This window comes from Ipomoea nil, unplaced genomic scaffold (assembly GCF_001879475.1).
Source record: "Ipomoea nil cultivar Tokyo-kokei standard unplaced genomic scaffold, Asagao_1.1 scaffold0688, whole genome shotgun sequence".
NCBI lineage: Eukaryota > Viridiplantae > Streptophyta > Magnoliopsida > Solanales > Convolvulaceae > Ipomoea > Ipomoea nil.
In genome coordinates, this window is record NW_017617116.1 from 6314248 (window position 1) to 6329775 (window position 15528).

At 34.9% G+C, this 15528-nt stretch overlaps 1 protein-coding gene across 1 annotated transcript; it reads left to right on the plus strand.

The window, feature by feature from the left end:
* The first annotated feature begins 11796 nt into the window (after positions 1 to 11796).
* LOC109175338 (protein RDM1) lies at positions 11797 to 13769 on the plus strand. Its single transcript, XM_019324593.1, has 3 exons — positions 11797 to 11902; positions 12485 to 12623; positions 13126 to 13769. The coding sequence occupies exons 2-3, from the start codon at positions 12488 to 12490 to the stop codon at positions 13506 to 13508; spliced, it is 519 nt and encodes a 172-aa protein (XP_019180138.1). The 5' UTR covers positions 11797 to 11902; positions 12485 to 12487; the 3' UTR covers positions 13509 to 13769.
* Positions 13770 to 15528: the final 1759 nt, after the last annotated feature.

Genomic DNA, 15528 nt, shown 5'->3' on the forward strand with positions numbered 1-15528 from the left:
ACCGGCCTAGTGTATATTTTCGGATAATGATTGTGTATTTTCTCGTCACGGGAAAAAAAAACAGTAATTTAAAACATCGCAAATGAAAAATAAACTTTACAAATAAAAAAAAATAAAAAACTCAATTATATTATGAGCCAATTCACACCCCACTAAAGGGGGGGGGGGGGGTGTGTTATAAAGCATGAAAATTTGGGTTGACTGGTCATAATTATTCCAAATGAAGCTATCTGCTGCTGCTGCTAAGCTTGATGATTGTTGGGCCAAGCAATTGATTAGGGAAGATTATATTATATATTATTATATTAATTAAATAATTTGAGTACAATTATAACATAATTAAGCTGACGGCGGTAGTGCCATTATTTGGACCCAAAAATCAAATCTTGTCACAAACAAAGAGAAGAAGGCCGGATATGTGACATATATGTATTACAATTTACAACCTTCGTTAAATTAGAACCCTCCACTTGCAAACCCAAAGTGTAGCTTCCACTACCATGGAGCCATTTGGGGTCCCAAATACTTATGATTGTGGAATGGAATTGAAAAAGTCTTATTACTATGTATGTATATATTCTTTTCCATTTTGTCTTTTTTTTTTTTTTTGGTTGGGTGGAGGATGTCTTAGTAGTTGTTAATCCATTTTTTGGCTTTGTTTTGTGCTCAAAAATGAGAGGTTTAAAGTTTAAACTAATGAAAACTGTTTTTTTTTTCCATTATTGTTTCCATGTACCCACCTAATCCACACAAAATTATAATGAGAAAATAATGTATACATTGATAATATTTTTTGATTAAAGTTTTTGATATTTATTTTATTTCGAGTGTAATATTGGATAGTAAATAAATAAGATTATTTTTAAATTTTAATTAGTTGCAAATCATTAATATCATCTAATAAAATTTGATGTAATATGTTCAGCTTAATTAGATCTTCCAAAATCGTCAAGTTTCTATTGAAATTTGAGTTAGACTGACTAACTGGTCTACACAATGATTCCCTCCATCACACAAGAATATATAAACATCGAGAATATTTTTTGATCAAAGTTTTCCGGCCTTTATTTCCTTTTGGGTGCAATGTTGGAGAGTAAATAAACAAGACTGGTTTTAATATATCAATCACAGAGCATTAATTAGTATCCTCTAGTAAAATTTGACGTAATTTGTTCAACTCAAATCTTCCAAAATCTTCAAGTTTTAATTGAAGTTTTGAGATAGATTGATCACCAACTTGTCTACACCGCGATTTCCCTCCTTCATGCAATGTCTATTGCACACCTACTACCAATTATTCTTCAAAGATTCTTCTAAACATCAATAAGGATTTGAATTTGTCTCCACCACCATACCCCTTAACCAGCTCCTTTTGTTAGGACAACTAAAGCTCTATTGGTGTTTAGCACCCAGCAGAGAAAAAAAAAAAAAAAAAAAAAAAAAAACTCACCTATATTACATTACCCTCCTAATATTTTCTATATTTAATTAATTAGTAGATTTTTTTAACGCGAGGTGGGTGCCAATTGACAGTAGCTAGCTAATAAATAAAAAGAATGTTATTGTCACTTCAAATGTGAATATTATGATGTAAAATCAGGAGGGGAAAATAGTATTATTCATATTGTAATAATGTAAGTATTATTGTTTTCGCTAATAAAAATGAAAATGAAAAGTATATATTCCACAAAAACATACTAAATAACTTACAATATTGAAACAAAATTCAATTCTCATCTAGAGGTAAATGTATTTATGACCGAATTATTTATTCATTCAACTCATCAAAAACATTATATTGTTGTCACCTATAAATCTATAATAACTCAACTAAAACATGATTATATTGACTATAATAACATATTCAATTACTAATAATGATAATAATATTTCAAATGATACATGATGAATCTCAAATTTAATTACTTTGATTTTTTTTAAAATTTGGATAAAGAGGGAAACTCACAGTTACTATCTAATGGTGAGTGTGCACAAGGTAAATTCTACAAACAACACATGAGAGGTAAATTGCACTAGAAAGATCATGTGTGATAAGTTCGATCGGAAGGATGTTGACAAGAATCCAACTCTCAATCCTATAGTATGAATTTTTTTAAAGGGGGGAGGGAGGAGGGGTGATGAATCTCAAATTTAATTACTTTGACTTACTTTTTTTTTTTTTTTTTTTTTTTATGACGAATGAAACGTGAAGTTACTACTGAATGGTGGATGTCCACTAAATAAAAAACCTTACTTTTGTGTAATAGCTCACAAACAATGAGAGATAAATCACACTAGAAAGACTTATATGACGGAATTGACCTACATGATGTTGGCAATAATCGAATTCGACTTTCTAGTAATTTTTTTGGGGGTGGAGGTGAGTGACATACATTGAATGTTGAATATAGTTGCATAGAAAACGATTGAAATGGAGATTTACCCTATACCTAGAATTTAATATGATCTTATCTGCTGTTTGGCCAACCTTGAAACCGTACAATTGTGAGTGGACATTCCATTCCATATATATACTCATCAAATCAGGTTTGTCTAATCAGATCACCATAGAACTGAATCAATTACAATATAGTCTAGCCAATTAAGTTGCTGCCATGGTGACTTCCCATTACTTGTAGGAACTCTATATTTCTATATATTTGGCTTTAGTTTGTTATGATTTCACATCAAAAAGTGGGAGCATCTCTACTCTATCTGCAAGTCTGCAACACTCAAAATTAAGTTTCTAGAACCTCATTTATTAGAGCATATACTAGTTCAGCTCATTTAATTTGAATTCAAATGCACATGCAGATTCAGTCCTTTACTTGATTTGATTTGGTTTGCGTGTGTGGGGGGTGGGGTGGGGTGATTTTGAGTAATTTTAGGAAAATAAGGTTAAATTTCTCCCCCAGTTTTATAAGGATTCGATCTTGCATCATTGGGTGTAATATGTCATTTGAAAACTGATAAGGATTATCCCCTATCGAACTGTAATATACACTTGGTCAGTATTGGCCGGATCTGGTACTTAAGTAGAGTCCGATCTGACCATCACCGACCTTAACTGCTACTCTACCTGACCTTAATTCAGGCCGAGTGTAGTCCGGCTAGCCGAGCGAAGAGCCGTATCACTCCGCCTCCCCCGAGCATTTAAGGTCCGGACCGAGCGCCCGACCTATAACAATTGAACCCCAAGGCCTAGTTCCCTTACTCGAACTTGGTGGGGGCACACCCAAAGGAATCAAGAATCTTAAGACACGTACACTACTGGAAATTATGGAATTTCCGACCACATGAAAATTATTTTAAATCAAGTCGAAAGCCTTGTTCCGACCACTTTTGGTATCCGGAAAAACCTTTGTTGCTATTTTCAACCACTTTTTGCTTTCAACTTGATTTAAGATCACTTTCAGGTGGTCGAAAATTTCGTAATTTTTAGTAGTGGTAGACGAGCCCTATTGGGTCCCGAACTTACGCGATGCATGTGCTCCACGTGTCACGCATGCTGAGATACCGGTAACTGTCCCCTCTATCCCATATTGCGGGGAGGATGGACTTTTGAGATTTTCCACACATTAACCTTTAGCTCAGGAACTTCTGACCCACTGTTGGAATATAGAACTACATTGATGAAAAAACAGAGAGAAAACAAGAGGCAGAGATGGAGTGAAGAAGAAGTGCAGAAGATGAAGGAAGATGATATTATTGATGTTGGTTAGAAAAGATACACTGCTGGAGTTTATATAAGGGAAAAAGAAATAGAAATAAAAGGAAAGTAAAAGTAGAAATAAAAGGAAAGTAAAAGGGAAACAATATGAAGATTACAATACTACCCTTCTAGATATTTTATCCTCCAACACCCCCCGGTAAGCTGGAGCGTGTAGATCCTACATGCCCAGCTTAAACACAAAAGGTAAGGAGGATTGCTTACTGCAAATCCATGCTTCTCATTGAGTCCACCAACTTTTCATTTGCAGCAGAAGGATGGGAATAACTGTGTTGTATTCAGCATTGTTATTCTCACTGAGGGATTGTGATTTAACACCCCATTCAAAACCAAATTACTCAAACCAGCAGACACTAAGGCTGACTCCATACGAGAAACCATCCACCCCATTCAATATCCAAGTATGCTTTCATAATTTTACCGGAAAAACATCCACCCCATCCCAACAATTTCCACCAGAAAATATAGATCGAGGTTCAACTGTGTAAAATTGCCACAATCTTGATCTGACAAGGGCTCTTTACTAATTTCCCATATTTCTTCTCTTGAAATCCACAAGAATATAGCCTCCATCAGCTCCTTGAGTATATCTGTTAACCAATCCAAATCTAAGAAATGATCTTCAGCATGTTTCTTAAGTCTCCTTAGTTCAAGGTAGAATTCCTGATATGAAATGGATGGCTCTAGGTCATGTATTTTTGAATCCTCCTGTCCACCAGTGCAACAGGCTGGAATGTTGCCCCATTCACCTTCAGAAGGTGAGAATTTAAAAACAAATTGCTTGAAAAAAATTAGATCTTATCTGGGCACAAGTGTCATGAATGAACATAACATAACTATCAATTTCAAACTTTAAGTGATAGAAGCCAATGAAGACACTTTGGATCATGTTGGAGAGAATTTGCTCCAGCGTTGACAAGTTGGCAACAAGGGAAAGGTTTTGTACCAGTGATTCTGCTACATTGATTCTTGAGTCACCTTCTCCAGCCTCTGGGCCACTGATCAGGGCTCTTTCAATAAAACGAATATACGCGCTGAAAAGGTCTTTAAGGCCACTGATAATTGACCCTTCTATATGAAGAGGAATTAAGATAGATACTTCCTCAACACCATTTTTAGTGTCCAACCCAGCATTCCTGGGATTCAGGCTCACTAATGCATTTCTACAAACAGTTGGTGTATGTAGCGATTGTTCACTAATCGCAACACAATCAGCATGTCTAATCCCCTCAATAGCCTTACCAAAAGACGTAGATGCTAGATTAGAAGGATTACCAGATTTGAGACTCTGCAGCAGATTCACTGCCAGAAACATCATCACCAACCACAGATGCATTATCGCTATCCTTATCATCAGCATCTCCACCATTTTCACCATTTGGTGATAACTCACCCTCTTCTTCGATTTGCTAAACAATTTGCGGATTCTCCCGCAATAAAAGGACAGAACATTCTGGAAATCAAAAAACAATCGGAACTTCCTATTCTCAAAATAATACTGCTTAAAACGGAGACTGAGTCGACTCTGCTTCTCGGCTTGTCCGATGGGTAACTGGACTAAAAATCCGACTAACAACTCGGATCTCAACTGATTCCTGCACCAGCCCAACTGATTCTTCTTAGGAAAGCTCAAACTACGGTCCTTGAAAATCGCACTGCGCGAATCAAGCACATTGGCCAAATTGCCGTCCGGACTGATCGGAATCCTCTGCGAATTGATCGGAATCGACGGAGCTCCTCCCTTCCACTGCGGAACGACTACGGCTATGGCTCCAACCGCTGCGGCTGATTGCTCCAAATTCGGAATCCTCTGCGGAATTGATCGACTACTCTGCGTAGCAATTGGATTGTTTGGCTTCCTCTGCGGAAGAATTGAAATCATCCTCTGCGGATGAATTGAAGTCATCCTCTGCGGATGAACTAGGATTGCACGGCGTCGCTTCACTTCATCGGCACCGGAAAATGCAGCAGCGTGGATGAGCTCCCGCCGCTCTGATACCATGTTGGAATATAGAACTACATTGATGAAAAAACAGAGAGAAAACAAGAGGCAGAGATGGAGTGAAGAAGAAGTGCAGAAGATGAAGGAAGATGATATTATTGATGTTGGTTAGAAAAGATACACTGCTGGAGTTTATATAAGGGAAAAAGAAATAGAAATAAAAGGAAAGTAAAAGTAGAAATAAAAGGAAAGTAAAAGGGAAACAATATGAAGATTACAATACTACCCTTCTAGATATTTTATCCTCCAACACCCACTGCCACGTTGTCCAAGCTCAAGGACTTAAACCAACAAACAGACTATATTAACAAGAACCAATAAAGTTAGGCTTATGAAAACTAAAAAATGTCTGTACAATTAGTATTTATTTATACTATCGTTTTTAGACTAAGTATTTAGACTATCGATTTTATAAAGTTGCAAACATTTATTTCAATGACAATAATTATAATGAATCTCCTATATTATCTTACATTCATATACTTCGAATTACCTATTTAAATAAACAAATTCGACATCCAATTACCTATATATAATCTTGCTTTAATATACTTTGAAATACTTATTTAAATACAAATATTGGGTATTAACCCATTCACACAATACGCACTAGTACTATACAAATCATATATACAAACATACATACAAATATCTATGCACAATTGCACAAAACCATAACCTACACTCTAGAATATCACCAACAATTTTCTTTGGACAAAATTAAGATTGATCAATATGTTTCAATTTCACACTCTTTCCTTCCAGATTTCAAATCATTTAATTTGGACGACGTGTAACGTGTTACGATTCACTTCATCAAATGGAGCTCTCTGGTTTTCAAAAAAATAAAAAATAAAAAATGGAGCTCTCTAAAGTTCAATTCTGACAACTACTGAGGGTTCAGCCACACAATTAGCAAATCATCAATAACTACAGGTAGGGGCAAATTAAAGAAAATGTGGGCCCACATATATACATATTTTATTTTATTTTATTTTATTTTTTTACGTGAAAACTCGCACTCAGTATCTGAAAATGTGTATTGAGTAAACTCTACCCCTAATAAATTGTAATAGCATGCAAATCATGTAAAAAAATATAAATTGCACTAAGAAGGCTCTGTGAGATAAATTCAACTAAAAAAATATTAACAAAAATAGAACTCGTGATCAAAAAGGGCATATAAGGAAATAAGTTTTTCAATGAGTATATGGTGCTATAATATTTGTTTTGACAATTTGATAGTATATGTTTGATTATTAAATGGGTATCTACAAAATTCCAAGCACAGGATCAAACAAGTGTTAAAGGTACATAATGGTTGCTAATTAAGGGCACACAAGGAAACAAGTTTTTCAATGAGTATATGATGATGGGATGAAGTTTTGGTTCATTTTTCTTCATGTCTCGTTGACTCATCGAAGGGAGGGATCGATAAGTTGCTCTGATAGTACACCATTTATTCATCTTATGAGTTACTAAAGTGTTATTTGTATCTGATGGAGATATAAAGTATAGTATATAACAGTTATTGATTATTTTTGTCTTCAGTAGTGTGCTTCTTGACTTATCACTTTGTCAGACTGGAAAATGAATCCTTTTGGAATGTATAATATCACTCTTCAATATTAATATGTGGCGCGATCAACTTGATGCACTGACTTGTAGGTGGGAGTGCTTCTTGCCCATTGTTAATGAGAATTTCGACATGTGTTACGTTCCTTGTCCCAACGCTATAAAAGCCTCCTTGCTCCGCAGAAGGAAGAGACTTTTTTGTTTAAAAAATATCTTTAATACAATTCAGACCTATTGAGAGTATTTCAACCTCTTGAACTCCAATGAAACCTTATGTATTCTGATTATATATATAACATTATCTTATTCATAATTATACTATACACTTGGACTTAACATAACAATACCATATAATAAACATTATCAATATCAAATGATATGATTTAGATAAACTGTACTATATATCATTTATGATCACTAAATACCTATAATATTACTTCACATTTCTCATGAGAACCCACATACATATGTTGCTAATCCTTAGTGCAGTGGTATAATAATAAGGAATCTTGAATACTAAGGTGATGTAGATTACCTCCCAATATTTTCAAACAGACAAGAAAATTGAGATTACCTCCGACCCAGCAGGAAACATTAATCAGTGGTATAAATGAGGAGGAATTGAATATAAGAACCCAAATTGTCAAAGGATTTGACATCCAAAATGGCTGCAAATTAAATTAAAGTAGTAAAGGGAATATATTTGTATAAATGTATAATTATTCCATGCTTTTTGTGGAAAAGATTCTTAACATATTTCCCATTCCACCATGGCACCCCATCCATTTTAAAAGGTATCTTGGAAGGTAGACATTTGTTTGGATTCATATATGGTCCAATTATGCAATTATGATCTTGTATGGCCCCGCAACCCCGCTCTTGCTTTAAAGACTGGTAGAAAGGATAAATCACGGGATATGCAGAATGCCCTGTGACAACCTCAATGCAAGAACACAGTGATTAATCCTTCGCTGAATTGTAAACACCCCACACAGTGACTAATTCCTCGTTGAATTGTAAGCACTCCTTCGCTGAATTGTAAGCACCTCTTTTGGAGTGAGACAGTATCCGTTGCTAAATTGTAAGCACCTCTTTTGGGGTGGGACAATACGTTGGCCTTAAATCTGCTGCTCCATACCCAAAGCCAATGATCGAATATTGACCTTTGGTTAAAGATGGATGAGTTTCTTTCCACTCAACCACACCCCAGGTTATGTCGTAAACTAGTTTGACATATGTATTTATACATGGGTAATTTTAATGATTATAAAATCATAATGAGGAAGTAGCATAAAGCGGTTTCAAATCCCATGGCTGCTGCCTCAAATGATTATGAAGATGATGATAATGTTTCTACTACGTAACAGATAAAAAAGCACCTCTACAGACAGCTGTTCTGTTCTTCTTCAATTCGATCTACTTACATAAGACAACATGAAAACAGGTCAAAAAACACACAAAAAAGCATGCAAGCCCTAAAGCCATTTTTGCTTTTCCCAAATTCCCAAAATGCCCTCATGTTTGTGAACAAAATCAAGCTTCACGAGGCAGTCAAAGGGTGGTGGGGGGGCAAGATTTATTATTTGATCTACCGTCTCCATAGATTCCTTGCTTTGCTTTAATTAGTAATATTATTCTTTTTTATTATTAATTTTTTTTTTAAATTTTGCTTTTGGGTCCCATTAGAATTTGATCTTGCCTATCTACTTTAACTTTTTTTTTTTTTGGTTGTTCAAATTCTAATTCATGGTATCCGTTTGGATTACGACGTACGTACCCCTTTTGGTCTTTTTACGCATCGGCTCTAACCTTTCTTGATTCTCATCTCGTTATCCATGGCTACCGTCATGGAATACACGCCATCTACCTGCATAATATTCTGATTACTTTCACACAAATTGTTCTTATCAATTGTTCATCTTTCGGTTAAGGTACAACTTCATATTTTATTGCAGGTTTAGATGTTTTTTTAGGTGAACTAAAGTTTTGGTTAAGAGCGGATGAAGATTTGTCACGTTAAAAAGACTTGAGATTCTTTGACATAATTAATATAAGATTGGGCATATAAGAGATTAATTAATCTTCATCAGAAACAGCCATGCATCTCATTAGGCGTTCAAATGGACATGTTGGTCATGTAGCATTGTACCATATAAACAATAATTAAGGCCGAACCTCGACAGCGGCAATGTGTAGATTATGTTCAAAATAAGCAGATATTTTGTACGCAACAGTATTTGGTTATGTGTACTGAGGTCATTGAGTCACTGTGATTTACATCATTCTAAATGTTCTGTCGGGTTGGGAGTGTGGGGAGCCTTGGGATCAGGGTTCCGGGATTCAACTTTTTGGGAGAAGTAGTAATTAAGGTGAGGATCAGAACAATATCTTTAGCGTATATGTCGCCGGAAAGGAAGAGATTTAAGGTGGCCTGGTAGCATTAAAAGGAGCGTGAAGTGCATATATGCATTTATGTATCGTGTATGTATGATTATGAGATTGATTGTGTAGCTGTGGACTTTATGTGCGGCAGATATGCATCTTTTAAAGTAGTGTACTTCTCGGGAAAATGATGATAGAGTGAGTGAATCATGATTCTTATACTAGAAAGTCATAAATTTGAATCTGATTAACACCCTAATTTACGTTGTACGCACCCAATTAATAATAAGTATGACAATGGGGAATAGTACAAACAATAGGGGAATGAAAAATATTACATGGACTCCAAAAATTTACTAACTCTCAACTTTTACTTTTACTTTTATTCATATTTGATTGAAGGAAGAGAAAAAAGAATGAATAAATATTGTGATCCCCTATCAAATTAAGCAATCAAAACATGCATTTACATTATAAGAAGTGGAAAATGAGAGTAAGAATTACTGTAGGGAAATAGTACAAACCATAAAATGGTTGATGTATACCACATTAAATTTTCCATCCACTGCGCATATCAAAGCATTAAATTGCGACAACAACCAAAAATGGTACAATACATCTAACATTCTTCTTTGCTCGCAAAATGACAAAGGTTATGTTGGCCCTAATAAGGGTGTTTTTGGTTCGCACATAGGAATGGGAATCAGAATCGGAATGAGAATCAAATACTTGGTACGTAATAGTAATGAGTTTTGGTGGGAGTATTTTACATGTTTAGTAGTATGGTGGAATTGGACTCGAGTCCTGGTCAAATTTTAATCAAGGTGTTCTCCCAAACCAATAAATTTTTATTCTTTTCGTCTCATTTTATGTAGGGATGAGAATAGGCCAGGCCCTTTGTAGGGGCCTATGTCCAGGCCTAATTAAAGCCTAGTTAGGCCTAGCTCGTTTAGTAAAAAGGCCAGGCTTAAGCCAATTTCAAAGCCTATTAAATTAAACAGGTCAGGCCTATATATACCAAGCTCGGCCTTCAGGCCTGGCCTATATATAAAATTAATATATATATATATATATATATAACCCCAAGTATATATAATTACCAAACCCTAACCCTACACCTCCAAAATTCCATTTTAAATTATGACTCAACTATAAACATTGCTGTTAATCCTGCTATAAGTGTTCTTATTGTGTAATTTTTTTTTTATTAACTGTTCTTACTATCATAATATTTAATAAAATGTCACAACTTAATTATGTGAGTTGATTGTTAATTATTTACGATATTATATAGGATAACAAACAATAATACAATTGAATTTATTTCTAAACAAGTTAACGAGCATGCTGAAGTCGTGACTTGTTTTGTTTTATTTTATATTTATTTGCTATTATGTTTGCATTATGGTGATATACTTATGTAATTATGTATTAGTTTTGTATTAGGTGCATTACTTATATTATTTAGATATACTAAAGTTTTTAAAAAGTTTTAACATGTAAGCTTTAATAGGCTCAAGATAGGACTTACTTTGAAGCATTTTTAATGACCTAAATATTAAACAGGCTTTTAAAAAGGCTTCAGGGCAGGCCAGGCTAATTGCAGGCTCAGGCTTGAGCCTAACAAAAAGCCTACATACAGGCTCAAGCCAGGGCCTAGGCCTTAGATTTTCTTAACAGGCCCAGGCCTAATTTTTCAAATCTCGGCTCGGCTCGGACCATTTCCACCCCTAATTTTATGTATCTGATTCGATTAGTTAGACTTGTAACATCTTGAAATTTGGTTAATTAAACTTGACGTTATTTGGATGAAATGGATGCCTCCTAACATTATTCGACATGCACCAAGGATCTTGTAGTTTAATAATACCATGTTACTCTCCTATGTAAGAGGTGATAGGTTCGAGCCTCAGGGTATTCCCTTCCTATTAAAAAACAAAAACCAAAAACATTATTCGACATTCCCTCTCAATTTTCAGTCTCTCACTACCCCAAGCCCAGATAAGGCCCAAATAGCCCAATTTTATTAGGTGGTGGACTCAATAAACTTGTGTTGGATTTGGGCTCAAGCCCAATTACCAAAATGGTAACCCAAAGTCCAACATTCTCATTTTAACGGAAATTTTGCATTCACTTCACTTCAACACCTCCGCTCCACTGCCACCGTCCTCCTCCACCGCCACCTCGTTCACGCCGCCCGTCGCCGCTTGCTGGTAAGCATACCTATCTCACTCTTCCTCATTCTTTAAAATTTTCCGGTCCACTTTACTTCCATTTCCGAGAGGAGAAAAATGTGTATATATCAATTACTTTCTTCAAATTTTATGTTCAATCTCCCGAGCGTTACCAAAATTTCCCCTCTGGCATGATTTGTTGATTGTTTCACATAAAGACGATAGCTCCCAGCCCCAAAAGATAAATCATCTTCAAATTCCATGGATTGTGTTGTATCGCCGCTTTAAATTAAACTAAAATCTTGAATTTTGAACTGGAGCTATTGGGGATTGTTCTATTTGTGGAAATGTAAAATCTTGAAAAATCCATCGTTATCAAAGTTTGTTCCTTTCACATTTTTACTTCATGGCTAGGGTTCTGGTTGTCGAACTTGTAACCTTGTGGTTACAAGTCAACCCTGGCCAACTGGGTTGGGGTTGTCCCTATTTTGTTTTTTCTTTGATTTATTGGTTAGGAGCTCTTAAATTCAATTAAATAAATGTAGATAGAAATTGGTGGATTCTGATTATGTTTGTTTATTTTTTATTTTAAGAAAAGAATTTTGATTTTGATTTTTGAAGACCATGAAGAGGAGTATACCATTTGGAGAGCAAGTAGATATATCTTCAGATGAAGATGATGTTAAGCCAGATCGTGATCTTGATAAACTGCTCACCAAAACGTTTATTGATGACCAACATCTGGAAGAATTATCAGAAGGTATTGTAACCTTGATTTGTTATCATTTGCATACTGCATAATGCTCAATCTGCATATAATTTTAAGAAGGTGTTGCGATTGCTTCATTGCTTGTTATCCTTCATTCATTTGCAGCGTAATTGTCAAGTAGTGTTCAGTTCTTTTAGCCTCTGACGTTATAATACTTTTTTGCCCAAATCCTTATGGCCTGTTCTACTCATGGCATAAATAAGGTTCTCTCGGTGCTTTGTCAAATTTATCTCTTGTCCCTTAAGAGGGGTCGGGAGCTCAAACCCCCTCTCGTATGGAAAAACCAATCTGGCCAGCACTTTGCCCCTTAATTGGGCCGGCCCAGTGCGAACGGGGATTAGTCTGAGTAGGTGCCTCTTACAGTTAGGGCCTGTTTAGGACACCTCGTGGTCTGACCCCAAAAAAAAAAAATCTCGTTACACAAAAGCTTGGATAGTGCAATTTGTTTGGTTTGATCGGTTTATATCTTTCGAACCTTCTTTGTGGAATGCAGACGACTTGGTTAGGAGTTGTAGAATGTACCAAGAATACATGCAGAAGCTTCCAATACCTTCTCACCGTGGCTCAGTTATTCCGTTTACCTCATGGATGGGGTTAGCTTCATCCCTTAAGCGGGTATATGGGCAGCCGCTCCATTACCTCACCAACATTCAAATGAGGCAGTGGGATCAATTGAGACTCGGTGTTGCAAAAGAGGGCGTTCCGTTGGATTCCATCATCCATCCTAGTAAAGCTGAAGCCAGCATCTGGGCTATCGAAGAAATTCATAGGCGTACCTCCTCTCATCTTCATCTATCGAAACTCTGGCAAGCTGATCCTAGGCATTACGCTTTCATTGATTCTATCGTCCCAAAGCTGCCAACGCCATCAAAGTAGGTTCTTTTCTGTCATCTCGCCGCCCGTGTAAAGTACATATTATGCCAAAACTCCCCTCCCCCAAGACATGTTGCAAACTATTTCCCAGTTATGTTCATCTGAGTAGGTCTGTACTATTTTAGCTTGTAGGGAGATATTGCATGGTTGCTACCATTCATATCTTTTACCATAGGGGGAAGTTTTGATCATGGATGTTTTCCTCCTTGCTTAAAATGATGGTGGAAATGACAAATTTGTATGAAATTTATGAACATGCTTTCATCATGTGGTTTGAGGAAGGGGAATGCTTCTGAACAAAGAGTTGGGTTAGAAACTCACCACCATACTCTTCCACTCATTTCCATGTATGCCTTTTACGCTCTCCGACTATCATAAAATACTCTCTTACTTTAAAAGTGAGTCATACAGCCATATCAATACACTTTCAAATTGCCACCTAGATTTGCAATAACCACCCTTTCATGTGGGTGTGAATAATTTAATCCCTCGATTTTGCATACAAGTTTTTAAGACAATAAAAAAGAAAACACCCTTCTCATAAAAATTAAAAAAAAAAGAGGTAAACACCGTTTGGGCAATGTGTATGACCAACGATCACATAAGTGATCCATTTTTCTCAAACTAATACTCCATATGTTTCATGGTCAAATCAATTCTTTTTTCTTTGTTTATTTTTTTAGTATATTTTACTTATTTTTAAATTTGATTTTTTTTATGTTTAATTTAATAGTACTTTTAATGTAGTTTCTAAATAAAAAAAAATTGTGTATATTAATACTAATTTTATTTTTTGAAAGCATACTAATACGGAGTACTAAACTTAATATTATGAAAAATTAAATTAGAAATAACTCTAGTCAAACACATAAAATGGGACGGACGGAGTAATTAAATAATAAAATAATATATTTATTCTATTTTCTTTCTCTATTTTATTTTTGATTATTATTTCTATTCTTTTTATTTAAATTTCTCAACTAAAAGACCATTCCACGTTAAAGTCTTCTCCACTTGTAATGTTATAAATTAAATAAGTCGTTTGTTCTTAGCTTGTCCTTATGTAATGAAGCTTCCATTTAGTTTTTGTTCTTGTAATGTTATAAAGAAAAAGTTAAATAAGTCGTTTGTTCTTAGCTTGTCGTTATGTAAAGAAGCTTCCATTTTATTTTTTTTTTAATTTTTGAGTATTGATGATTCTGTTACAATGTAGTATTTGTTCATATCTACTTTCTCAACATGTTGAGATAGTACAAAGAGTCAATACCACCCTCACTAGGGCTTGAACCCATGACTTCTCACCTAGGAGAGTCACTTCGTACAATTAAACCACAAGATCATTGGTCCATTTAAGTTAATTAATGAAGTGTAAAGATACCAAGTGGTTTGTGGTCCACTAGTATTTGATTGTTTTTTTATGTGGGAGGTTTAGAGTTCGAGCCTTAGTGTAGGCGTAGATTGTATAAGTGGGTGTCCCCTTCCTTTGTAATAATAATAAAAAAAAATGAAGTGTAAAGATAAAAGGAAACTCCAATCAAAATTTTAGTACAAAGATGAAATATTTATATAGAATGAATTTAATTTTTGGTCCTAGATTTATAGGTGACAGTCCACTTTTAGCCTTTTTTTTTTTTTTTTTTTTTATTAGAACATCCACATTTGGTTCTCTATCAACAAAATAATTTTGATGCCATTATTAAATATAAAGCCATTTGGTCTTCAATTACAGTTTTTTTTTAAAAAAAAAAAAAAAATAAACATACAAATATAACGGGGTCAACTCACTTTGTACAAATATGATCGAAATGCCTTTGTATTTAACGAAATTTCAACGATTTTGTTGACAGAGGACCAAAAATAATCATGCCACAATAATACTAAGACCAACCGACCAAATGTGAAAGTTCTGATAAAAAATAACTAAAAGTGAATTATCACCTATAAATCTAAGACCAAAAATAGAATTAACTCAATTTATATATGAAAAGAGGAATATATAGCAATTATGAACAAGTCAATATTG

Coding starts and splice junctions, on each gene's coding strand:
- LOC109175338 (XM_019324593.1), top strand. CDS start 12,488: ATGAAGAGGAGTATACCATTTGGAGAGCAAGTAGATATATCTTCAGAT. Junction 12,624..13,125: donor TCTGGAAGAATTATCAGAAG/GTATTGTAACCT, acceptor TGTGGAATGCAG/ACGACTTGGTTAGGAGTTGT.